The 25,439-nt window shown below is 57.0% G+C and overlaps 3 protein-coding genes across 13 annotated transcripts in view; all 3 read right to left on the bottom strand.

The window, feature by feature from the left end:
- Positions 1 to 371: 371 nt before the first annotated feature.
- On the bottom strand, positions 372 to 4,749 carry LOC309638267 (uncharacterized protein). Its single transcript, XM_082414027.1, has 2 exons — positions 4,082 to 4,749; positions 372 to 3,953 (listed from the first exon to the last, which is right to left on the bottom strand). The coding sequence occupies exons 1-2, from the start codon at positions 4,178 to 4,180 to the stop codon at positions 3,120 to 3,122; spliced, it is 933 nt and encodes a 310-aa protein (XP_082270153.1). The 5' UTR covers positions 4,181 to 4,749; the 3' UTR covers positions 372 to 3,119.
- An 838-nt stretch (positions 4,750 to 5,587) lies between these two features.
- Positions 5,588 to 11,209, bottom strand: ABTB1 (ankyrin repeat and BTB domain containing 1). Of its 8 annotated transcripts, none has more exons than XM_082413986.1 (12): positions 11,042 to 11,209; positions 9,882 to 9,944; positions 9,734 to 9,789; positions 8,715 to 8,859; positions 8,415 to 8,574; positions 8,271 to 8,316; positions 7,907 to 8,026; positions 7,694 to 7,812; positions 7,348 to 7,443; positions 7,079 to 7,246; positions 6,138 to 6,338; positions 5,588 to 6,072 (listed from the first exon to the last, which is right to left on the bottom strand). In XM_082413986.1, exons 1-12 carry the CDS (start codon positions 11,095 to 11,097, stop codon positions 5,866 to 5,868), a joined length of 1,437 nt encoding a protein of 478 aa, XP_082270112.1. In that variant the 5' UTR covers positions 11,098 to 11,209; the 3' UTR covers positions 5,588 to 5,865. The 8 variants fall into 8 exon arrangements, with proteins under 8 accessions (XP_082270112.1, XP_082270113.1, XP_082270114.1 ...); XM_082413987.1 differs by having other exon boundaries at positions 7,913 to 8,026; positions 11,042 to 11,208; XM_082413988.1 differs by having other exon boundaries at positions 7,907 to 8,008; positions 11,042 to 11,207.
- Positions 11,210 to 11,321: 112 nt separating this feature from the next.
- PODXL2 (podocalyxin like 2) overlaps positions 11,322 to 25,439 on the bottom strand; it is a 32,924-nt gene continuing 18,806 nt past the window's right edge. For 2 of the 4 annotated variants that reach the window (XM_082413977.1, XM_082413976.1), the window contains exons 3-8: positions 21,965 to 22,686; positions 21,249 to 21,323; positions 15,570 to 15,726; positions 15,223 to 15,284; positions 12,345 to 12,524; positions 11,322 to 11,687 (exon numbers count right to left, since the gene is read on the bottom strand). In XM_082413977.1, coding sequence (XP_082270103.1) covers positions 11,475 to 11,687; positions 12,345 to 12,524; positions 15,223 to 15,284; positions 15,570 to 15,726; positions 21,249 to 21,323; positions 21,965 to 22,686 — 1,409 coding nt within the window. In that variant the 3' untranslated portion in view covers positions 11,322 to 11,474. Of the gene's footprint in view, positions 11,688 to 12,344; positions 12,525 to 15,222; positions 15,285 to 15,569; positions 15,727 to 21,248; positions 21,324 to 21,964; positions 22,687 to 23,275; positions 23,324 to 25,439 lie in introns of all 4 variants that reach the window. The other 2 variants (XM_082413975.1, XM_082413978.1) reach the window with 2 other exon arrangements.

Raw genomic sequence — 25,439 nt, forward strand, 5'->3', positions numbered from 1 at the left:
GCTGGGTCCACAAGCTGCAGGACTGTGGTTTTCTTTTCTTTTCTTTTTTAAATTTAATTTTTATTTTATATTGGAGTATAGTTGATTTATAATGTTGTGTTAGTTTTAGGTGTACAGCTAAGTGATTCAGTTATACATATACATATATACACTGTTTCTCAGATTCTTTTCCCACATAGGTTATTACAGAATATTGAGTAGAGTTCCCTGTGCTATACAGTAGGTCCTTGTTGATTATCTATTATATATATAGTAGTGTGTATATGTTAATCCCAGACTCTTAATTTCTCTCTCCTCTGCCCCCATGTTTCCCCTTTGGTAACCGTAAGTTTGTTTTCTAAGTCTGTGTGTGTGTTTTGTAAGTAAGTTCATTTGTATCATTTTTTTTTTTTTTTAGATTTCACACATAAGTGATATCATATGGTATTTGTCTTTCTCTGTCTGATTTACTTAGTATGATAATCTCTGGGTCCATCCATGTTGCTGCAGATGGCATTATTTCATTCTTTTTTATGGCTGAGCAATATTCCATGGCATATATGTACCACATCTTCTTTATCCATTCCTCTGTCGATGGACATTTAGGTTGTTTCCATGTTCTGGCTATTGTAAACAGTGCTGCAGTGAACACTGGGGTGCATGTATCTTTTCAAATCACAGTTTTCTCCAGATATATGCCGAAGAGTGGGATTGCTGGGTCATATGGTAGTTCTATTTTTAGTTTTTTAAGGAGCCTCCATACTGTTCTCCATAGTGGCTGTATCAATTTACATTCCCACCAACAGTGTAGGAGGGTTCCCTTTTCTCCACACCCTCTCCAGCGTTTATTGTTCCTACTTTTTGGTGATGGCCATTCTGACGGGTGTGAAGTGATACCTCACTGTAGTTCTGATTTGCATTTCTCTAATAATTAGCGATGTTGAGCATCTTTTCATGTGCCTCTTGGCCATCTGTATGTCTTCTTTGGAGAAATATCTACCTAGGTCATTTGCCCATTTTTTGATGGGGTTGTTTGGTTTTTTGATGTTGAACTGCATGAGCTGGTATATTTTGGAGATTAATCCCTTGTCGGTTGCTTTGTTTGCCAATATTTTCTCACATTCTGTGGGTTGTCTTTTCATTTTGTTTATGGTTCCTTTGCTGTGCAAAAGCTTTTAAGTTTATTTAGGTCCCATTTGTTTACTTTTGTTTTTATTTCTGTTACTCTAGGAGGTGGATTGCAAGAGATCTTGCTGCGATTTATGTCATAGAGTGTTCTGCCTATGTTTTCCTGTAAGAGTTTCATAGTATCCAGCCTTACATTTAGGTCTTTAATCCATTTTGAGTTTATTTTGTGTATTTTTGTGTATGGTGTTAGAGGATGTTCTAAAGTAAGTCCCCTACATAGGAATGAGTTCTGTTCTGAGAGTGCATTCGTAAGTCTAGTTTGTTTGTAAGTCCAACAAAGTTAGCCTAGGTACCCAACTAACACAGTGGGCTATGTAGTACTGTACTGTAATAGGTTTATAATGCTTTTCACACAAATAATACATAAACAAAAAATAAAACATTTTTAAAAATTTTTTTTATTTTTATGGCTGTGTTGGGTCTTCATTTCTGTGTGAGAGCTTTCTCTAGTTGTGGCAAGCGGGGGCCACTCACTATCACGGCCTCTCTTGTTGCGGAGCACAGGCTCCAGACGCGCAGGCTCAGTAGCTGTGGCTCACGGGCCTAGTTGCTCCGCGGCATGTGGGATCTTCCCAGACCAGGCTCGAACCCGTGTCCCCTGCATTGGCAGGCAGGCTCTCAACCACTGCGCCGCCAGGGAAGCCCCAATAAAACATTTTTAATCTTACAATACAGTACCTTGAAAAGTACAGTAGTGCAAGAGCTGGGATACAAGGGCTGGCATCAAGTGAACAGGCAAGAAGAGTTACTGACTGGAGGAGGGCGAGGAGGTGGGAGATGGTAGAGCTGAAGGATCATCAGCAATAGGAGACGGAGGGCAAACTGCAGTGTCACTCACGCCTGACATTGATGGACCGCACGTTTCGTTCGCAACTTGAAGGTTTGTATGTAGGGGACTTACTGTAATTTCATTGTTTTACATATAGTCCAGTTTTAGGGCTGTGGTTTTCTTGGTCTGGTGTCTGCCCCCTGCTGGGCAAGGCTGGTCTAGCGGCCCGAGCAGGCTCCCTGGAGGGCAGGGCCGGTGCCTGCCCACTGGTGGGTGGAGCTGCGCCTCGCTGTCTGGTGGGCAGGGCCGTGTCCCAGGTGGCTGTGAGCTCAGCAGGTCCCAAGGCAGCCTGTCAGCTGAGGGGTGGGGCTCTGTCCCCGCCCAGGGGGCTGTTTGGCCCAAGGCTCCCAGCACTGGGCCTGCAGGCTGCTGGGTGGTGCTTGGTCTTGGCACTCACAGGCCAAGATATCAGCCCAGCAGCAGCAGCAGCTGTGTTCACGGGGCCGAATGTCCCCCAGTGTATCTGCCACCGGCGTCTGTGTCCCCAGGGTGAGCCTCAGCTGCCCCCTACCTCTGCAGGAGACCCTCCAAGAACAGCAGGTAGGTCTGGCCCAGGCGCCCATCAAATTACTGCTTCTGCCCTGGGTCCTGGTGCGTGTGAGGTTTTGGGCGGCCCTTTAGGAGTGGGGTCTCTGCTCCCCTGTCCTGTGAGGCCCCTGCAGTCAAGCCCCGCTGTCTTCACAGCCAGAGGCTCTGGGGGCTCCCGGTGCCGGACCCCCGGGCTGGGGAGCCCGACGTGGGGCTCAGAGCTCTCACGCCTCGGGGGGAGCCTCTGCAGGGTCATTATTCTCCAGCGTGTGGGTCGCCCACCTGGGGGTAAGGGACTCGCACTGTCTCGTCGTCGTTCCTCCTGTACGTCTTTAGCCGTAGGAGATCTTTTCTGGTAGCGTTTGGTCTTTTCCGTGGATGGTGGTTCTGCAGGCGGCTGTGATGTCGGTGTACTCGTGAGAGGCGGTGAGCTGCTCTCCTGAGGTGACTTCTGATGAAATTTTTGATCATTTTGGGATAGGTCCCATGGGGTGGCCAGAGCTGGCCGTCCCCTGTGCAGAGGCCCCCTGGGTGGCATGCAGACCTGAAGGACGGCCCCCTCCCCGAGGCCCGCACTCCTTCTACAGCCCGAGCCTCAAGGGGTTGACCGTGGGCGGTGTCCTCCTCTCTGGGCTGTTCCTGCCTCCTGGGAACACCCACGGAGCACAGACTCCTGCTGAGGGCCATCACGCGGCAGGTGCCCCATGGCCTTGGGGCTGCCCCCAGATCCAGGACGGGGTGACACAGCTTGCCTCATCTTGGTGGGGCAGGAAGAGGGACGATGGAGCACCAGGCCGGCCCAGCGGGGGAGAGCAGGAGGTGAGCAGGACGGGGCATGTCCGAGGGGCTCGGGGTAGATGGGAAGGGAGCACAGGTTGGTCACAGAACTGGGACTCTGAGGGATGGAGATCTCCTGCAGCAGCAGCACCCCGCCCGGGACGGTGCATGGGGGGAGCGCACGGTGGGGGTGCAGTGCTGGGACCAGCCACAGCGGGGAGCCAACCGCCCTGGCCGGAGAGTGCCTGTAGCCTAGGGTGCAGGACAGGGCCGTGACCAGATGGAGGCTGGGTGGGAGCAGCTGCTGCTCGCCCACTCCCTGCCCTGTCTTGAGTGTGTGGCTTCCAGCCCATGGACCAAGGTGGCTGCTCCTGCTCCTGCCACAGCATCCTCCTCCCAGCCCACTGGGAGGGAGGAAAGGAAAGGGGCAGGCTGAGCTTTTCAAGGATGAAACCAGAGACCTCATCTGCCGTTTCTGCTCACATCTAGGACCCGGTGGCGTGGCCACGGCTAAATGCAGGGAAGCTGGGAAATGAGCCAGGTGCCCACAGCAGAGGAAGGGCACAGAGGTCAGAGAGACAGCAGGCTGTGCCCAGGAACCAGGCATGCACCTCAGGCTTTCCAGGAGGGGAGACCTGGGCTCAGTATCCACCTGGAAGATGCCAACAGGGTGGGTGAAAGTGAGCTGGAGGTGAGGCAGGGCCCCAGCTGGGGCCGAGGTGGCAGGAGGGGGACCCGGAGACCGACCAGCAGCTACTGTGGAGGCTGGGCGACAACTACCTTGAGGGCCGAGGAATCAGGAGAACACGAGTGTCCATCGCCAAGACTCCACAGGTAAGAAGGGGCTACACTGTGTGCCCGGAATTGTTCGTGTTGCATCTTCCAGGAAAAAAGTTCGTTTGCGCTGAGGTTCAGTGGGCTGAGCCCCACCCCTCTGGGCCCCCTCAGGACCCCGTCTGACTCTCACACCAGGTGTGGTGGCTGGCAGTGCTGCTCCCATTTAGACCGATAAGGATGCTGGGGCTCCGACGTGCTCCAGCCCAGGTCCCCGGCCCACATGCAAGACACCCGCTGCCTCCCAGGTGAAGGTGGTGACAACCCACGTGCAGGGTGCTGATGGGACTCCGAGAACTAAGCCACTGGCAGGGGGGTGGGGGCTGGAGTGCCTGAGGGCAGCTTCCTAGCTCCAGGGCCCCTTCCTTCGGAAGTCCCTGCCTGAGGCTGTGCTTCAGACTTTTACCAAAGTGAGAAACTTTTATGCTAGCAGAATGCTCCAGGAATTAAGGCTGCCCCTGGCAAGAGCACTCCTAACTTTGTGACGGCACCCTCACCCCTCCTCCCTCTGCTGCAGTGAGGCGGACACTGAAAGCTATGTAGGAGTTTTCCAGGTAGAGGAGCGAACATATGCATGCCTTTTTTTTTTTTTTTTTTTTTTGCAGGTGGGAAGACTATTATAGGATGGGTTAAAAAATATATCTTTGGGTAAGGGCCAGGACTAGGGTGAGGCACTCCCCTCAGGCACACAACTTAAGGGTGCACCAAAAATCTTAGTAATCAAAATAAGCAATATTTTAATGTAATACTTTACTTTTAAATCAAAATTGATAGACCAAATATTGACATTTCAAAACAGGATTCCTGGTCGTCTTTTGCTCCAGTCCCCCAGGACTCAGCAGAGCACGGTCTGTCTGTGGCCCCTGCCCCACCGGCAGGCCCTCTTCCGCCCTTACACTCCACTTTATATATAAGCCGTTTTTCTTTTCTGTTTTTGCTTACTCTGTTGTTAACGGTTGGTCTCTTTTTCCCCAATGTGAAAAATGTCGGGATCTTGCAATGGAATAGAATGCATATAATTTTTCCCAGTAAAATGTATGGAAATTTTTTTTGAGTCAACAGTGTTCACTTAGAAGCAGGCCCTGAGCTGAGGGAAAAACTGGCTTCCATCCTCAGCAGCCCCTGGACTGATACACACCACAGCCAGTGGCCGAGGCGGGTGGAGGGAGCCAGGCCGGGTCCGCTTAGCTGGGGCCCCGCTCTCCAAGATGCAGGCTGGGCTGAGGCCCCACAGCGGTCTGAGCAGCAGCTGCTCAGTAAGTGAGCTCAGAAGCCCTGCCTTAGCTCATCTGAGCAAACACCTCTGGCCCCGCGAAACCCCCAGGACCACCAAGGGGGAACCCTGCCCCCAAGGGGAGTCTGGTCACCAGAGGGGCTGCCTACTCCGACCCCCGGACGCGGGGCCCTGACCGGAGCTCCCCCGACCCCGTCCCTGGGACACAGGCTCCCACGGTGAATTCAAGCTTTATTGCCCTGCTCTGCCCAGGAAGACATGCGAGGAGGGGCCGGGAGCAGGTGGGAGGGGGGAGGGAGGCCCTAAGAGACCGCCCGCCAGGGTTCCCTGAGTGGTGCCCAGCCCCAGGGCCTTGGGGCTGGTTGTGCTGCGGGAGAGGCCTCATCCCAAGGTGACCCTCCCCGGGGTCCCCAGGCACAGAGGGGAGGGGAGCGCGGCCGAGCCCCCTGCCGGCACGGTGATGCCCCAGGCTCACAAGCCACCACGCGTGCAGCCGTCAGCAGTCCAGGCCTATGGACACCAGCAGGTCCTCCAGCACCCGCAGCCGCCGCTCTGCCTGCTCCATGGCGCTGCACGTCTGCACCGTGCTGCCCACGTGGAAGCGGATGTCGTCCACCAGCGGGATGGAGTCCGTCTCCTGCCGGGCTGTCACGGCCGCGGCCTCCTCCCTCACAGCCTCCACGAAGTCCCGCTGCCCTGCCAGCTGTGGACGGGCCGGCTCAGGGCACGCCTGTCGCCCACCCCCAGCCGCCCCGGGCCCGCGCTCACCTTCTCGAGGACCTTGGCCATGTACTTCGTGCACTGGTCCTCCAGGCGCGCCAGGCCAAACAGCTTGGCCACGCGCCACACGCCCACCACGCTGTCCTCGTCCAGCAGCTGGGCCAGGCCACGGCCACACAGCTGCTTCAAGCCTGGCAACAGGTACATGTCGGCCACACGCAGCACGTCATAGGCCAACTCGGGAGGCAGCTGCAACGAGAATGGAGGTGAGGGAGGGCACCCGAGGCTTAAGAATGGGGTCCACAGGCCGAGCCAGGGGCTCACATTGCAGGCCAGCTCTGCCCTGAGCCCCGCAGCCAGAGCCCAGGTTTCCCACCTGCTGTGGCAGGCACAGCCTCAGAGGACGAGGGAAGTGGGGTGCAACAAACAAAAACACCCAGTCCAGGCGGGGGCACCTGCTTGGCCGCCACCCCCTTCTCTGGGAGCAGCTGTGATGGGCGCTACGGCCCACTGACCCCTTCTGGGAGGAAGTGTGCCAGCCCTGCCCTGGGCGCTCACCCTCAGTCACCGTATTCCTACAGTGACCTGCACGCATGCAGGCAGCGCACACCTGCTGCCTCCTCACCTGGGGCAGCTGCCTCGGGGCAGCCAAAGGGCCCTGCAGTGACCCCAACGCACGAAGCCAGGGCTCCCCACTGTGGCAGGAATTCAGGGTGACTGTCCCCACCCACCCCCTGGCTGGAGAACTTGGGGACCCCAGATGGCTACACTCTGTCTCCAAGTGCCAGGTGCTCATGCCATGAGTCTTGTCACTCATTCCTGCCCTGGAACCAGGGTCCCTCCACCTGATAGAAAAGTTCAAACAGGACCCACACTCCAGCCTCATAGAGAACAGGCCTCTCAGAGCCAGTCCAGACCTGGGCGCTCCCTCTAAGCCCCGTGGTGACGTGGCCTGTGTACCTCCCCCCACCCCTGCCCAGTGCACACACCTCGGTGTGGTCGCCATAGATGTAGTACAGCACGTGGGTGAAGATGTCGGGTGAGATGTCGTGCAGGGTGATGGCCAGGAGGCCGCCTGAGGCCTCCAGCTCCTCGTTCTCTTGGAAGTGGTCATCCAGCAGGGCCCGGAAGTAATCACTGCGGCCACAGAAGAAGGCCTGTGGGAGGCTGGGCTCAGGATGGGCCAAGACTTGTGCCTGGAGGAGCTGGCCCAGGGCTTAAGGCAGGGGTGGGGGTCCGGAGGGAAAAAACTTAGTACCTTGTGACAAAGGAAGCTGTAACCGTCCACTCGGAAGCAGACATCAGGACAGGTGCTGAAGCCGTCGCAAGGGAAGGGCAGCTCCCCAAGATCACCCTGGCGAGGGACAGGAGAGCAGGTGCCATCAGAGCAGGCAGGAGATGGGAGAGCAGCCAGCCCCGGCCAAGAGCCCGTTCTAGCTCATCCTGGAGGACGACTGCTGCCCCATGTGTTGACTTAGACACAGGACAACTAAAGCAAGCAGGCCAGCTCAGAAAAGGGAAGCAACAGGCTCTAGGTTTAAGCTGCAGCCCCATCCCCAGACACGCCCCCTACCCACAAGCCCAGCCCAGGCGGGTGCGCTTACCCGGAGCTCGGGGGGCAGGGCACAGTCGGCCAGCAGGGCCAGGTCCTCCCGCAACTGGGGGTCTGCCTGGGGAGGCTCGATGGTCAGCACCTTCACACACGTGCCTGGCTTGGAAGCCACTGTGGAGGAGAGAACGCAGCTTCAGGGAGCCGGGCGGCCCGCCAGCTGCTGCCTGAAACCCTGGGCCCCGGGCCCCAAAGCCTGGACACGCACACTCACGCTTGGCCTCCAGGTCGCCGAGCAGGTCCCACAGCTGGCACTGCTTGGCGAGACGCTCACAGTCGCCAACGTGCTCCACACCGACGTCCAGGCAGCCTGGGTATGGGTGCAGTGCTGGGGGGAGGCTCAGAGCCTGAGGAGGCCCTCAGCTGCCCCGCGGCCGTCCCTCCACCCACCACCCGAGTTCTACAGCACCCGGGACAGACGAGAAGGGCTCCTCTGTGGGTGGGAAAAGCCAGCCCAGGAGGCAGCTGGAACCACCCTGCACCCCAGGGGATGAGCCCCAGGAGAGAAAAAGTGGCCCCAAAGCCACGTCTGGGTGTGCTGCAGCCCCTCCCTACCCAGACCCAGGGCTCACCTGTGTACAGGTACTGCAGAAGGGCCCCAAAAGCCACGGGGTTGATCTGTAGGCAGAGACCACAGGGAGACAGGGTCAGAGGCAGCCACTCAACACAAATTCCCTGCTCACCCTCTGCCCTCCCCATCCCCGGGAGGGACGCACCAGAGGGTGCCTGAGGACCACGACACTCCTGCCTTTCCATTTGGTGTCGAGCACGTGTGCGAAGTAGGTGCTGCGAGCGCCCAGGATGCAGCGATGTGCCCGGAAGGACTTGCCGTGCACCAAGAAGAGCACGTCGCTGTGGATGCCCTGCTCCAGGAGGCTGGGGCAGTGGACGGGGTGCTCAGCAGTGCCGCCCCCCAAGTCCCCACTGCCCCTCACCCTGTCCAGTGGGAGAGCCCGCAGCCCCACACAGGCCACGCCACCGCAGACCCCGTGCAGGGCTGTCTCGCGCTGTCTCACCGCAGCAGGAAGCGGTAGTAGCAGTCCCGCCGCCGGTAGGAGGCCGTCACCTGCTTGTAGTCACGCAGGGCCCGGCGGATGGCATCACTCTGTGCCCCGTAGAGACAGCGCTCCCCATCGAAGGTGTTGGCCTCACAGCGGGCTCCTGGGGACGGCAGGGCTGTCCAATCAGCAGGGCCATGGGGCTGCCCGCCACAGCTGGGGAGGGGCCTGGGGGAGAGGTGCATCTCCCCCTCCCCCCCCACCTACGGGGCCCGAGTCGCCCTGGGCCTGCTCGCGCCCCAGCATCCTCCCCGCCAGGGCCCAGGCACGCGCCACACACCACACCAAACAGATGGCTTGGAGGCCGGCCCTAATCTATGCACTGGTGGCCTGGGGACACACCCTAGGCAGAAGGGTCCCCGTCCTCACCTAACTGAGGTTCCTGGGGCAGAAAGACATACACAGGTTAACAAATAACGTCAGGTGCTCTGAGAGAAAGCTAAGCAAGACGAAGGGTGACAGTGGTGGCAGCTGCCACAGGAGAGGCCGTGGAAGGTCCCTGTGGCAAAGACAAGGTGCAGGGGCCTGGAGTGAGTGAGAGCCATGCCGAGACCTGGGAAAGGCCTTCTGAGCGGAAGGAACAGCAAGTGCAAAGGCCCTGAGGGGCACGCGGGGGGGGGGGGGGGGAGCAGAGGGCTGGCCAGGGCGGGAGGGGGGCGCGCCCGTCACGGAGCAGCTCAGGGCAGGCCAGGTTCTCTGGCTCATGGGAAACACAGCGGGGAAGCCACTCAGGCCGGGAAGCGGGTCACACTAGCTGTGGGGCATGCCCACTGTGGTAAGGACAACACACGGTAGGGGACAAGGAGGGGCAGCTGCAGGGAGATGCTGACCCGGGGCTGGGGAGCCGAGGGCAGAATCGGCTCTGAGGGCAGAGCTAAGGGCACTTGCTGACGGGGTGCTGGACTGAGAGGGGATGCCAGGGCCCCTGGGCACAGCCCGCGTCCACCGCCCCACCCCGCCCCGCCCCGCACGCTCACCGTTGGCTAGCAGGTAGAGCACCAGCTCTTCATGTCCACAGAGACAGGCGTAGTACCTGAGGGGGAGGCGGGCGGGGCAGGGGTGCTGTCAGGCCTGCAGGCCCGGCCCGCCCCACCCACCCCCACCCTGCCCCCCGCCGGCACTCACAAGGGGGTGCTGTCCCACTTGTCCCGCACATTCACCTCCACGTCTCGCTGCTCCAGCAGGTACCTGGGCAGGGGAGGTCAGAGCCTGGGTCAGGATGGGTTTGGGGTCTGGAGAGGAGACCTGCGGAAGGGGAAGGAGGGAAGCCTCCCCAGGTGAGGGCAGAGACCAGAGCAGGACAGGCATTTAAGGCAAAGGAACCACGAAAGAGTGTGGATGTGGGAGCCCCTGGGCGTCAGAGGCCCCAGAGCTGAAGAGGCTGAGCATCTGGGCTGAAGGTGTATGGGAGGGAGGGAGGAGGAGGGGGTGGGGCCCTGCCTCTGCCCGAACCCTCGGGCTGCATGGGGTGGCAGGTTGGCCTTCCCAGGTCAGGGGGACTGGAGATGGAAAGGACCACCAGGAGACTTGCAGGCATCCTGGCAGCGTGGAAACAAAAAATGGACAGATTATAGAAGGCGGAAATCAGGCAGCAGAGGAAACTGGGGTGAGGGGAGACCACCAAGGATGGTGATGGAAGGAACCCACTTCGGGGAGCCGCCCAGATTGGATCTCAGAGTGCACCACACTTTGGGGGCTACCAACTAACTCCCACGTGTCACCCGACCCTGGGGAGGAGCCCGGGGAAGCTGCGGGGCTCAGGAAATCCCCGACTGGCCCAGGGGAGGGCGCCAGGGAAGGTCGGGACCAGGGATGGGGCAAGGAAAACAGGTGCCTCATATCCCACATCAGCAGCCCCTCCCTTCCCGTGCGGCCCGCGGAGACTGCGATTGCAGCACCAGGGCTGCGTCAACCGCAATTAGGAGTTCCCGAATCTCCGAGAACCAGAGACTGGTTCCAGGCCACAGGCGTTCCCAGCGCGGGGTCCGCAGCTCATCAGAGGAGCCACGTCGGGGGCGTCCCAGGCCTGCCCCCAGGGTCTGACCTCCGGGCCCTTCTCTTCTCTCTGCCCCTCTCCGCCTCCTCCGGGCGTCCGCGTCGCAGTCCTCCCCTCCGGGACCCCCGGAGTCACGCCAGCACCCGACCCCCGCGCCCCCGCTCAGAGAGCTGCCTGGACCGGGCCGGTCCTGCTTCGGCGCCCGGGCCGCCCCCGTCCCCCACCCCCACCCCGGCCAGGCGCTCCGCGGGTGGCCCACTCACACCCTCCCGCGGCCACGGCTCCTCACCGCACTCGGCCCACGTCCCCCTTCCTGCAGCTGGAGAACAGATCGCAGGTATCCATGGCGCGGACGTCCCCGACCCCTGGCAGCGGCGAAGCCCCGCCGAATATAAACACGCCGCGCTGCGCCCCGCCCGCTCCGCAGCGGCGCCTGGCGTCCGGAGGACCGACCCGGGATACGCCCGCCCCGCCCCTCCTCTTAGTCCACCCGCCCCCGCTTATCACACACGTTCTCCCCCCCCCCCCCCACTCCAACCACAGGCGCAAGAACCAGTCGCGCAGGCGGATGCGCGAGGCCCGGCGTGCTCTCCGGGCGGCTTTAATGGGGTCCCGGGGCAGCCCCTCGGGGCCTCGGGTGGGGACGGGGACGGGGCCGAGTTGCGCCGTGAGTCGGGGGAAAGCAGGGACCCCGCGCCGAGGGCCGGGCGGGGCACAGCCCCTCACAGGTGCGTGTCCTCCTCGAATACGTCCGAGTCCTCGGGGTCGCGCTTGCCCCCCATGAGCGCGCTCCAGCCCCCCGGGCCGTTGACGGCGCCGCCGCCGTTCAGGCTGGGCTGCTTCTCCTGCATCTCCGACTGGCTGTCGCTGGCCACGTCCAGCGTGGGGTTGTCGTGGCAGCCGTTCTCCACGAAGCGCAGCTCCTCGCCGTGCGACTGCGGCGGGAGGGGCCGCTGGGAAAGCACGCCGGGCCCCCGCCGCCCCCGCACCATCCCTTCACCGGTCCTCAGGCCGGCGAAACCGCACGCAGGGGACCCCAGCGGACCCTGATGGACGCAGGCCGCTTCGTCTCTGGTTCCACAGCTCAGCTCCTTTCTTAAAATGACTACTGACCCTTCGCACGGAACAGACCCGTGGCCTCCCTGACACCATCTGATCCCTCCCACCACCACCCCCCCCTTCTAAAGGGACTCATGGGAGACAGGAGCCTTGTGCCCTGGCCCCTCCTTTGCGGGGAGCTGCCAGGCTGCTGGGGCCTCCTCTTGACCCCAAGCCAGGGCCTGTCTGGTGAGGCACCCACAGGAGCCCAGGCCTGCAAGGCCACCTGCCCCCCCAGCAGGGACTGCGGCCAGGAGCGGCCCTGCGGGTGCAGCCAACGTCCCACTCCCTGCACCTCCAGCACCTCATGCGAGGCTGGCGCCCCGCAGAGGGCAACTGGGGGCCGGGCCCTGCACTCGCGCCTCACCCGCAGTCACCCCACCGGCAGATGAGGACACTTGAGTCTCAGATGCCTGAGCTTGCTGGGCACCCCTTCCCTCACCGGCACCACCGCGGCCCAGCCCCCTGCCCCACTGCGCTCCACGCTCGCTCACCACGTGTTTCAGCTTGGGCAGCCGGCGCTGCCAGCAGTTATAGAGCAGGCCGAGCACGATGATGATGACGCAGATGGCGCCGATGACCACCAGCACCACAAAGAGCGTCCCGTAGTCGCTGCGCACCTGGCTGGCCCGGGCCTGGCAGCTGCTGGTGGTGGAGTAGTTCTGGATGCCAATCTGGGGGCGGGAGGGGCCCGGTTCCTTAGCCGAGGTCCTAGGGTGCCAGGGCTCCCCACAGGGCCCGTGGGGTCGGAGCTCAGGGACGCGGAACAGGCTTGGAACAAGCTCCCTCAGAGGCCTGGACCTGTGCTCAGCGAGGACCCTGCCCGATCCCCACCCCACCTGCCTGCGGGCGCCTCCATCCCCAGACTCCTCGCAAGCCTGCAGTGGCTCTGACCCTGCTGCAGCTGGTGTTGGGCCCTAAACCCACCTGCTGGGGGCCCTAACCCCCCACTGAGGTTGGCCCCATGCTGGCAGTCACAATCCACACTGTCCCCACCAGCTTGAAAAAGGACAAGAGCAGCTGTGAAGCTCTCTCCTCACGTTCTCCACCACACACTGCAAGGAATCGCAAACACAGCTTCTACCTTGGGAGGCAGGGGTGTCCTGGTATCATTATGGCCATTGTGGGCCAGAGAGAGTGCACGGGGGGGCTGGGGATGGTCCACGTCCTCGGCCACCCCCAGTCTCCCAGCTTCCTCCCACTTCCCACTGGAGTGGTCACCAATGTCATTTACTGCCCAGCACCCCCACGACACTGCAGGTTGTCTTGAGTGGGCGGCCTTCTCTGGCCAAGTGGCTGCTCTGTCCCCACCGGGTCAGGCAGACGCTCTCCACAATCAGCATCTTGGGTGGAGGAAAGCAGGAAAGGCGAGGTGCCATCATCAGATGACAGGTGCCAGGGTGAGGGTGCCGTCCACTGGCTCCGGCGCAGAGACCTGGGAGTCCCCCTTTCTAAAGCCAGGTATTAGCTCTTCTTCCTGTGAACCACCTGTATATTTCCAGTACTTTCTCTATTCACTTTTTAAGTGATCAAGGCTCAGTTTTCCTGCTAGATTCACCACCAATGCACGTGCTAAATCTGCCCACTAATATATGTCCAAAGACCGAGCATGCTTTTCGGCCGAATCAGTCTGAATGAAACGTCCGGTAAAGCCAGAATACCCAGGGGAGGGAAGAAGCAGAAGGGTCTGTAAAAAAGGTTAAACCTAAGTTTCCACCAGCCCCCAAGTGTTTATGAACCCCAAATCTCACAACTGGACCGGCCGCCCCATGGCTACCCAGGTGGTGTAGATACAGCATCATGGTGAAAGGCCTAGGCTCTTGAATCTCTCAGGCCTGGTCCAAAGCCTGGCTCGGCCACGCACTAGCTATGCCATTTTGGGCAAGTCACCTCCCTGCTCTGGGTTTCAGCTCCCGTCTTAAACGGGGCACCTACGGTACTCAACAGGGGGCCTTATTTACTGCTTACAACCCCACGGTGGTGCTCAGGGCTGAGTGAGAGAACCCAGTCTGGCACTCAGCACACTTATCAAAAAGCTGCAAACCACCACGGAGGCCACCCCCAGCCTGGCGTGGACTAGATAAGGAGGCGGGGCCCACGGGCACGTGTGCCTCAGCTCTGTCAACAAACACTGGAGGGCTCTCGAGGGACTTTCCTGGTGGTCCAGGGGCTAAGACTCCACGCTCCCAATGCAGGGGGCCTGGGTTCGATCACTGGTTACGAAACTAGATCCCACATGCCACAACTAAGAGTTCACATGCCACAACTAAAGATCCCTCATGCCACAACTAAGACCCGACACAGCCAAATAAATAAATATATAAAAAACAAACTAAAAACACTGCAAGGGGCTTCCCTGGTGGCGCAGTGGTTAAGAATCCGCCTGCCAATGCAGGGAACATGGGTTCGAGCCCCGGTCTGGGCAGATACCGCGGAGCAACTAAGCCGGTGCGCCACAACTACTGAGCCTGCATTCTAGAGCCCGCAAGCGACAACTACTGAGCCCGCGTGTCACAACTACTGAAGCATACGCACCTAGAGCCTGTGCTCTGCAACAAGAGAAGCCACCACAATGAGAAGCCGCCGCACCGCAACAGAGAGTAACCCCCGCTCGCCGCAACTACAGAAAGCCCATGCACAGCAACGATGACTCAACGCAGCCAAAAATAAATAAATAAATAAATAAAAACAAAAAAACAAATACTGCAGGGCTCTCGAGAACTAAGGGGACTGATAAGGCCCCTGGATTCCAGTGAGTGGACGGGCCCTGGAGGACACGGACTGTCCTCAAGAAGGGAGGTGAGGAACTGCACTTCCTCCTCTGGGGAAGGTGGATCTGGAGTAGAGGTCGGCCAGCCTGTCTCCTCAGCCCAGGTCCCTGGGGCCGACCAGGTGTGCGGTGGACTGCCTGGGTCGCCCCCCATCCCCCCCGCCCCGGGGCTCCCGAGCTGGCCCAGCGCCGCGACTCTCAGTGGGGAGTGCCTGGTGACACTTTCTTTTGTGCCTTTCGGAACTGCGCCACGCTCTCCCCACCCACCAGGCTTCTGCACGATTTCCTGGCCAGACGTGGTGCTTCTCCGCCGTCCACCAGAGAACTCCGCTTACCCTCCAAGATCCCCTCGGGGGGGCCCCTCCCTCTGTGTCCTCTCCTGACCACCTCCCTCCACGGCTTGGGTCTGCGCCTGCTGTCGCATGTCGCACACACCGCAGCTGGTAGCTCCGTGCTCCTCGGGAGTTGGGCGTCAGAGACCGGAGACAGGAGCTGTCCACAGCTGCTTCAGGCCGCGCCCCGCCACGCAGGCCCTCACGCCTCAGGGAAGGCAGCCCCGCCCCAGAGTTTTAGGGGTGCAGGGAGCACGGCCGCACTCTTACCTCCAGCAGGCTCCTGCGGATGTCGCCCAGCATGGAGAGGACGTCTTGAGTGGGCACCACCCCTGGGGAAACGCACCATCAGTGCAGCCCTGGACGCAGAGGTGCTCGGGCTCCTGACCCTCGGACCCCCTGTCTGAGCCTCCGAGCCTCACTCCCCAGCCTGGAGCCCACGCAGACCATGACCTGCACCTGCTGCCCACCCGCTGGCCCACCTGTGGTGGGTGTGGCTTCCGGCAGCCACACCCACGGCCCCTCCCCCACCACACACAGCACATGGGCCTGCGCCTCCCTCCCGACCAGGGAGTCCAGTTAGGGCTCAGCCTGCCTTCCCCGCAGCCCCCGCTCACCCTGCTCGCCCACCAAGGCCATCAGCAGGCGCTGCTCCTTCTCGCTGGGCTTGCTCAGGGAGATGTGCCAGTCCCCGTGGCGGCCGCTGCCGTGGCGGGGCAGCACCCCCTCCACCAGGGCCAGGAGCTGCAGCCCCCGGTGCCGCCGGAACACCTCCTACGAGGGCAGAGAGAAAGCCCCGCGTTCGGTGAGGGGTGGCGCCCCCCAACCCTAGCCTCTAGGCCTGGGCCCCTCTGACCTGGGAAAGGCCAGCGGGCTGCCCAAAGGGGCTGCTCAGGGAGCTCTGGGGACTGCGGAGGAGGCTGTGAGCCTGGCCTCGGGGGACAGTGGGCACAGAAAGACCCGAGTTCACTTGGTCCCTGCAGGTGTCCAGGTGCCCCCTCCTGCCTTGGCCTTTTGCACTCACGCGGGGCCTGAGCGTCCAGACGTGTCACGTGAGGGACGAGTATGTGGGGGGGGGGGGACAAGAGAGTGCGCGTCAATACGGCCACCAAAACGGGAGGAGAGGCGGGAGGCATCCTCCCCAAACTCCCCTCCGCCTGTCACTGGAGAGATAGGGCTCAAAGCTGGGGAGTCAAGAAAGAGTCTGCAGTAGAGAACAAATGTGTGGACACCGAGGCGGGAAAGCAGGGGCGGGGTCGGGGGGTGATGAACTGGGAGATTGGGGTTGACATACATACACTAATATGTATAAAACAGATTAAAAAAAAAGACGTCTGCGTCCTCGCAGGGTGCAGCGGTGACCAGGAGAATTAGCAGAGATGGCCATCATGGTAGAGCCCTGGCAGCAGGGAGGGGCAGGAGAAGGGGAAAGGAGACTTCTTTCCCATCTGACACTCCTGTGCTGCTTAGACTTCCTTCAGCTTGTACACAGGTAATTACACAACTTAACAACAAAAGCGAGAGGCTGGAACTGAACAGGAGCTCGGCATGGGGCAGGAGGCCTTGCCTCTGGCTCCCGGCCTGTCACGGTCCCTTCCTGGCCCATCTGGGAAGAGGCCCTCCTCGGGTCGGGTCCCCCGACCCCTGGCCCCCAGCAGCCCCTCCCTGCTGTACGTGGGCTCCTGCCTCCAATGCTCCCAGCCGCGGGGCCGCGAGCCAGGTGTCTCTGCCCCTGAGACACAGGCGTCTCTCCAGGCCAGCCTTGTGGGCTCTCCTTTCTGCTGGGGCCCAAGCTAAGGAGCGTGGCTGTCATGCTACCAACGTGATGAAGTGCCTTGTTGCCACGGCAAGTGCCCAGTGCAGGCTCTCACGAGCGTTAGGCTCAGCAGCCTAAGAGAAGCCTGCTCAGTTCCACACCTGGGAGAAGGCTGGTACCTGGAGATGGCCCGAGCGAGCGGCTCGGGAAGCCCCAGCTCCTGAAATGGCCGCTACCGTCGGTGTGTGCGCGTGCAGGGGAGGGGCAGCCGCGCCTGAGCCCTCCTTGGGGCGGCGCCTCCCCGCGTGTGTGTGGGCTGCAGCCCTGTGCTCCACCACCTGCGCACACCCCCCATTTTCGGGGTCCAGATGTTTGCCTGGCTTAAGCCCTAGACCCACAAAGTCAGTTCTGGGAGGGTCTGATGACTAGGTATTTCATACCATTTATTCTGTAGATGGGAACTGAGTGTCAGTGGCCTGAGGAAAAAGCCTTGGCTTTGGAATCAAATATGAATTCAAATCTTGGTTCTGCCATTTATCAGCTCTGTGACCTTTAGCAACATACTGTACCTCTCTGAGCCTCAGTTTCCCCATCTGAAAATGTGGGCATTGGTCCTAAATCCATGGGCTTACTGTGAGGATTGAAAGTACTTATTCAATCATAGGTGCTGGGACAACTGGATATCTCAGCAGAAAAGAAAAATCATACCTGGACTCATACTTCACACCATACACCAAAGTCAATTTCAGATGCATTTCAGATCTAAAGCTTTTAGAAACAAGCATGGCCTTGGAGTAGGCAAACATTTCTAAACTGGACCCAAAACCACTAACCATGAACGAAAAAATTGATAAGTTGGAGTATTTTATGATGAAGTTTAAAAAAAATTAAGAACGTCCATTTATCAGAGGGTACTATTAAGAGGGTGAAAAGGCACCCCACAGAGTAGGAGAAAACATTTACAATATGTATACGAGACAGAGGTTTCATATCCAGGACATATAAATAATTTACAGACATCAATAGATAAAAAGTCAGATAACCCAGTCGATAAATGAGCAAAAGAGCTGATGAGGCACTTGACAAAAAGAGGCTAAAACACACATGAAAAGTTGTTCAACTTTGTTAATCATCAGGGAAATGCAAGGTAAAACCACAAAGTGATGCCACCACACCACATACCTCGCAAAATGGTTAAAATGAAAAACAACACCGATGGCCGGCAGACATGGCAGCCCCAGAGCACCCAGGCGCTGCTGCAGAGTCACTGGCACGGTCACCGTGGAAAGTCGCTGGACAGCATCCAGTGAAGGTGAACGTACGCGTACACGATGACCCCACGGCACCACCCGTCGGAATGTGCCCGGGTGCCCGCCCGCCAAAGCGCAGGTCCCAGAACCTCCAGAGCAGCAGATCCACAACACCTGAAACTGAAGCTCCCCAACGTCTGTCACCAGTCAAAGGGATAAAGAGAACGAGCGTGAACACACGGCAACACACGCAACGATACAGGTGAATCTCGAAAGCAGGATGTTGAAGCAAAAAAAGCCAGACAGAATATTACACACTCAATGACGCCACTTATGTAAAGTTCAAAAGCATGCAAAATTAATTCATGGCATTACAAGCCAATAAGATGGTTCCCTTGAGGAAACAGTGTCTGGAAGCGAGAGTAAGAAGGGCCTCAGGGGCTGCCGACCGTGTTTTGTGTCCTCATGTGACAGCCTGCTGCGCTGCACATGTCTGACCCGTGCGCTTTTCTGGCTGTACAGCGTGAGGCATGAGGACGCCCCTCGAGTGTAGCACACTCAGGGTGTGACCTGTCTTCCCTGCTGACTCCTGGGCAGGTGACCCTCCCTGCACGTCACACTGTTTTTCCCAGTGCAGGGGCCCCAGTGCCCCTGCTACGGTCCAGGCCCTGAGGTTATACGCCAACTCCTCCAAGTGACTGTGGGGGGAATGTAGGATGGTGCAGCTGCTGCAGGAAACAGTGTGGCAGTTCCTCAAAAGATTAGAGATAAAATCACCAGATGATCTGGGAATTCCACTTCTGCATATATACCAAAAGGACTGAAAGCAGAGTCTGGGAGAGATATTTGTACATCAAGTTCATAGCGGGATTATTCACAACAGCTAAAACATGTCTATCAGCAAATGAACGGATAAACAAAATGCGGTCCATCCACACAATGAAATATTACTCAGCCTTAAAAAGGAAGGAAATTCTGACACCTGCTACAACTGGTACAAACCTTGAGGACATTATGCTCAGTGAAACAAGCCAGTCACAAAAAGACAAATACTGTGTGATCCCACTAACATGAGGGACCCAGAGCACTCAGATTCACAGAGACAGAAAGTAGAAGGGTGGTTGAGAGAGGGGGGAAATGGAGTTGTTTAATGGGGACAGAATTTCAGTTTTTGCAAGATGAAAAAGTTCTGGAGATCTGTTTCACAATAATGTAAATGTACTTAACACAACCGTACACTTAAAAATGATTAGAATGATAAATTTTATGTTAGATTTTTTTACAATTAAAAAATCCACCGTAAAAAATAATATTGACTAATTAGGTGGATGTCAAGTATTAAATGAGAATAACAAACCAGACAAAAACAGGGAAAGCAGAATGAAAGCATTTTAACTTCTATGTGTTCTTTGGGAAGAGAACAGAGACATTAACTTTAGACTTCATTGTTCAAGTATCTGCACCCCAAATTCCAGAGTCTCAAGTCCCCATAAAAGCCATGAGGGCTCCTTGAAGAATGTTGATTCCGTGTCCGGGGAAGGGAACATTCAAGAACAGCCTGGAACATCCTCGTACACAGAAAGCAGGGAAACTATCAAACACTGAATGTTGGTCAGAAGGACTCAGAAGCCAACTCTGAGTTGACGCTTTCACTGGCCAAAGATGGGGCTGTAGGCAAAGCAGGCTGCCCGCCACTCAGTTCCACAAGGATCAAGTCTTAAGCCACTGCAGTCGCTGACCTACACTCTGAGAGGAATGCAGGACGAAGCATTCTGTGTCTGGATATATGGGCCCCCAGAGAGTTAAAATGTATACTAAGGAAGAATGGCATTGACCCCAGATTCCTGCATTGTCCCACACAGAGAAAAGCACTCAAATCATTAACTGAGACATCTGGTCCTCAAGGCCAGCAGTGACCTTTTCCTGAGGTCTCCGCTGCAGGCATCCTCGTCACCAAAGTTCATGTGTATCCTGGTCCGTCCCCCCGAGAGGCTGTCTCCCAGGCCACCATCCTCAGTCAGACACTGAATAAACTCGACTCACAGCCCTTACGTCGTGCTTTTTTTTCCAGTTAACAGAGTGAGCATCAGCAAGACTAATAACTGCCCTGGATTAAAACACATCAACGATGTTACAATCTATCACTTTATAAAGATGCTGGGAAAAAGAGAACACCTCACTGGTCACTTTTGGATTAAACGTGTGCATGTGCTTTAACTTTTCTCCCAAACACACTGAACAAGAATGAAGGTTTTTTTTTTTAAGGTCTAAAACCACAAAGACAAAACCACATCAAAACAGCAGAGGAGACGAGAGCCACAGCACGTGACCACCGGAAGCGGATGGGTGAGTTAGTTTCCCAATTCAGCGAGCCCCAGAGAGCCAGATGCTGAGCCGGACGGGGAGAGCTGCGCAGCGACCAGACTCCTCGTCCGACGTGCCAAGGGCTCTGGATGAGCAGCACCGGCTCCCCCTGGGAGAGAGAACGGAAACAGCACCAGCACAGGACCATACTGAGAGGGGGTTTAAGAAGCAATGGATCCCTAGCTCCCCGACACCGCATAGCTGACAAACATCCCTTCTCCCTGCAGAAGACCGGAAGCTTGTTCTTCAATGATGGTAAAATGGAGGGTCTCGGACCTTGAGGACACCAGACCCAGCTGTGGGAGGGGCTCACACTGCGAATGGGTGCGGTGAATGAACTCACCCATCAGGCACATGTGTCCTAACACAGAAACACAGCAACACAGCCCTCTCCCAAGCTGCTCCCAGAGCCCTGGAGACCAGCCCCATACCCTCCCCGAAGGACAGAAGTTCCTTTTTCCAAGAATCTAATCACCCAAGAGGAAGGTCCTAAAGACACTGACATTAGAAATTTTCAAATGAAATGGCCCAGCCAGACCACCCTCCAGAGAAGCTACAGTGAAGCCCACCCCCAGGCTCAAAGCTTCCGACCAGCTTTTGCTGGCCCTCCTTAAACAGCACCAAACAAACGCCGCCAGACATCTGAGGAGAGGACGCACGTGGAAAATTGAGAACAAAACTAACCAATGGGGAAAGCATCCCGTACAGGGAGAAAACAACTCTTTAAAAAACAATTTCAATATCCTCAGAGAGAGACGACATCACACACAGAATCAAAAACGGAGAGGGGCAAGCACAAAGAGCCTTGGGGATTTAAAAACCCGAGAGCACTCTTTTCTCAGACGCTGGTGGGAGCCGGCTCCCCCACCCCGCCCCCGAAGGGCCAGGCCACCCACCCCGGCCCGGCCTGCCCCACCAGCACTCACACAGTCCACGTTCTCCACCATGGTCAGGATGATGTAGCTCTTTCCGGCTAGGTTGCTCCAGTCTTTGCAGATCACCTGTGCAAAGAAATAAGAAGGGCATCTGGAGGGAGGGTGGACAGAACCCTGTGAGAAGCTAGGAGGGCGAGGCCAGGCACGGGTGTCACAGCTGGGTGAGAGCAGACAGCCTCCGCAAGGTGACATGCCCAGGACCCGGCCAAGGTTCACAAACCCGATGTCTGCAGGGAGTGGAGGCGGGAGCCATGTCACAGGGGCCCGGCTGCAGGCGCCGGCCTAGAGGCTTCTGAAGGCAGACTCATGTGTAATGTTCTCAAGGGCAAACAGTAGCACGCCTGTGGGCCAGATGCGCAGCTGACCACCTGGGACCCCTCCTCTCCTTCTGGCGTCGGGGTGGGCGGGAGAGGAGGAGAGCAGGCGCAACTGCACAGTGGTGGGGGGCGTGGAGGTGGGGCTGGCCAGAGCGCTGCCAGCACCCACCCTCGGCAGCTGGGACGAGCAGAGGGCACCCGAACCCATGACGACTGGGCGGGGGTGCCGAGCCCGTGCACCTCAGTGTGGAGAGGACGCCCACTGCTGGGCCACGAGCTGTGCCCCCCGAAGTTCTGCCCGGGATCCACCCGCTGTCCCGGGGCCCGGCAGAGCCCTCCCCATGCCGCGAGCTGGGCATGGCCGGGCAGCCCGCGAGCACCTTCACTTACCTGCGCGGAGTCCCAGGGTGTTCTAGACGGAGCGTCGGCGGTCTGCCCTTCCTGGGGCAGCTGGCTGAGGGTTTCTCGTCCCACGGCAGCAGAGGAAGGTGTCAGCTCCAGGTCTCCAGGGGCCAGTGAGAAAGAGGCTGAGGCTCCAGGGTGCGTGGGGTCTTCGTCTGAGGCCTCAGCCCCGCTGGGAGCTTCTGTCTGAGGGAACGAGGCCGGGGACGGTCCCTCCCCCGGCCGGCCGGCCAAGCCAGCTGTTCCCGCAGTGGCCGCCTCACTGGGCTCCCGAGGGGCCTCCAACTCTAGCCCGTGCCCTGCGGCTGGCAGCGCCGTGCCCCCTGCCCCCCAGTCGGCCACATCCTGACCCCCCAGGGTCACTGGACTTGGGGTGACTGTGGGCGGGGAAAGGCTCGGCTCCATGCTGCTCCCCACCTCCACACCCGAGGAGGCCTGGTCCCCAGACTCTTCGTGCCGGTGTTCGGGGGCCCCTGGGGTCTGGCTGCTGCCGGTGGGAGGAAAGCCGTGGACCTGACTTTGGGATTCTTCTTGGGACCTGGTCACAGGCAGCAGCTGCTCCTCCTCTTCCTCCTCTCCGGGGACCACATGCCAGGGTGGCTCCACCAGGCTCATCTTGGGCAGGGGAGACGGGAGGCTCGCCCCCTCTTGACTCTGGCCGGTATCCTCTATGGGACCAGCCTTCTCAGTCAGGTCTGGAAAACCGTAATCTACAGACAGAGACGGAGAGTTCATTCACGAGCTCCATCATTCGTTGATTTGCTGAGTACGTGCTGAACGGATGATAAAAAGAACCGTGAGACCCTCAGGGGAACGGGGGGGGGGGGGGGGAGGTTGGACAGTTGATCGTGTGGGAAAGGAGTGGGAAATAGGCTGGATTGGTGGGGACAGACTGGGGGGACAAAGACCAGGCTGGTCCTCACTTCCTTCATGGGAATAAAACGACACAAATCTGCCACTGAAGTCCCACGACCACGGGAAGGTGCGAAGCCTACATGCTCCCCGGAGGTGGCCCGCTAACATCTGGCGCACAGGGTCCCTGAGGTGCCTTGTCTGGGCTCTCCCCGGGAGACCCCATCACGACCCTCCACCCCTTTTCTAATGGGCTGGGGTGGGGGTCTTCCAGGTGAAACCCCCCAATGAGGTCTGAGAGCCCTCTGATCACAGATGACCACCACTGTCCCTAGCCAGTGCTCTTATTCTGTAAATCAGGTCCCGACTGGGAAATGGAAGATGCTGGGAGAGCAGAGAGGGGCACTGGCTGAGCCCACCCAGCGTCTGGAGCCTTCCAGCACTCACGGGGCCACTGCCGGCGGGTGGAAGGGGAGGTTCCTCTCCCTGCCATCCCTGGAACGACACTCTGAAGTAGAATACAGAGGTCTCCTGGAGACCAGGACATCTGGCTTCTCAGCGCACCCCAGGCCCCGTCAGGATAATGACACGTGAAAAGCACAGACCAGTTTTGCTGGAAATTCATTCAAATATCAGAATCTATATCTAGGTAGCAACTGTTATTGGCTGCCATTTTGTTTCAAAATAATAAATATCAAAGACAGTTCTGAAATACTGCGTAGAACTGAGAGGGCTGGGAAAGGTCTAGGGTGGTGACTGAGCTGCTCATTCTCCTCCTCCCAAATTTCTGTCAAATGACAGAATTTTTTTTTTCACTGTCAAAATGAAAGTCTAAAAAATTTAGATAAATTTCTGGGAACATGGAAAGCAGATGAGATCATAAGATCAGATAATCCCTCAGCCAAAATAAACACAGGAAAAGTCAGCAGTGGAGGAGGGGGACTCTCTTTCCATCAGAATTAAGGAGAGAGAACTACTGCGGGGTTAGCAAGGACACAGAACAGAAAACTCAGGGAACACAAGATAATTTTTAGAATTCTAATGAGTATCCTCAGAAAGATCTAAAAATATTGCATCCCTAAAATAAGAACAGGCTAATAAGAAAATCAAGTAATCTTTAAAAAAGAAAACTTCTTGGAAACTGAAACTCAATTGTTTAAATGTGAAAATTCGATAGAACAGCTAGAAGAAAAATCAAGGAAAAGTCATCAGAACAAAGGCAAAAGGAAAGAAAAGCTAAAAGATATAGGTGATCAATGTACGAAGTCTAGCAACTAGCTAATATGATTTTCAAAAAGATAGAAATAAAATGGAGAGAATAATAGCCAAACAAAGTTCCCAGGCCTCACAACATGTATTGTCATGTTGGAAAGGTAATAAACAAGGTGAATCATAAAAGACTCACACCTAGCCTCATTCCTGACAGTCCAACTCTCAGAGGGCTACCTATAAAGGAACAAGAAACAGATTATCAAATCATCATCAAGCTTCTAATTAATAACACTAGACTGCAAGAGGGAAAAATGTGTTCAAAATTCTCAGGGAAGCTTATTTTGAACTTGGAGTTTTATATCCAACTAAACTATCATTCAAATGTGATTACAAAATAAAGACACTGTCATGTATGTAAGGACTTAAAGGTTTTCTTATCCACAGATTCTGAGAGAATGAATTAAGGAAGTTCTCCAAGAAATGCAAAAAGACATGGGAAATCAAGAAATATAAGAGAAATGTCATGAAAATCAATCTCAGGACAGAAGCTGGGAAGCAGGCCTAGAGAGCAATTGTTCAAATTAGAACAAGGATCCAGAGGGCTCTAAGAATTATTACTTTTCATAAGAAAAAGTATGATTTGTAGAAGCTGATCACTGAACTCCCACTATAACATTTAAATGAATAATTGAAACAGTCCACCACCCCACTTTTGTTAATTATACTCTTCAGGGCAGCAGAGACTTAGTAATTTAAGATCTTCCCCTCCTGCACCCCTGCACACACTCTGTAGGGAAGCTGACCTGTTCCCCACACAGAGCAGTTGGGCTGAGGCCTGCTGGTGGGACAGTGACCACAGAACTGCTGAGGAAACCCATGACAGCCCCTAAAACTGAGCAATCTAGTACCACCTGTACAAACATGGAAGAACAGTCAAGATTCACAAGACATTTGAGGAAAGCCAGGCTCAGGAAAAAGCATGAGGGTGAGAAAGCAAAGCAACTGGCCTCTGAGAGAAGGGCTAATCTTGTCAAAAAAAGAAGCACTTTGAAGAACTGATCATTAACATCTTCAGAGATTCAAGAGACAATTATACCATAAAACAAGAAGAACAAAAATGTTTTACTTCAATAGAAGTAAGAACTTTATAACAGACCTGTTTAAAATTGAAATGCAAAATAAAAACATGACTGAAATGGGCTGGCTGACCACCTGGCGGGAATCTATGTAACAGAATGTCAGATGGGTGTTTGGGCAATGAAACATACAAAAAGCCCTTACAATCGTGCAATTTCATTCTTAGAGGATTAATCTGACAGCAACGCACAAGAATTAGATGAAGGAGGGGATGGAAGAGAGCAGAGAAGAGTTAGGGGCTCGTCACAGTGGATCAGGAGAG

This window comes from Balaenoptera physalus, assembly GCF_965194825.1.
Source record: "Balaenoptera physalus genome assembly, chromosome: 11".
In the NCBI taxonomy this organism is placed as follows: Eukaryota; Metazoa; Chordata; class Mammalia; order Artiodactyla; family Balaenopteridae; genus Balaenoptera; species Balaenoptera physalus.

Excerpts from the sequence above, each read along its gene's own strand:
- LOC309638267 (XM_082414027.1), bottom strand. The coding sequence starts at position 4,180 with ATGCAACACGAACAATTCCGGGCACACAGTGTAGCCCCTTCTTACCTG. Across the intron at positions 3,954-4,081 it reads CTGATTCCTCGGCCCTCAAG|GTGGATACTGAGCCCAGGTC; the intron begins GTAGTTGTCGCC and ends GGCATCTTCCAG.
- ABTB1 (XM_082413986.1), bottom strand. The coding sequence starts at position 11,097 with ATGGATACCTGCGATCTGTTCTCCAGCTGCAGGAAGGGGGACGTGGGC. Across the intron at positions 8,027-8,270 it reads TCTGCAGTACCTGTACACAG|CACTGCACCCATACCCAGGC; the intron begins GTGAGCCCTGGG and ends GCCTCCCCCCAG. Across the intron at positions 6,339-7,078 it reads TCTATGGCGACCACACCGAG|CTGCCTCCCGAGTTGGCCTA; the intron begins GTGTGTGCACTG and ends TTCTCGTTGCAG.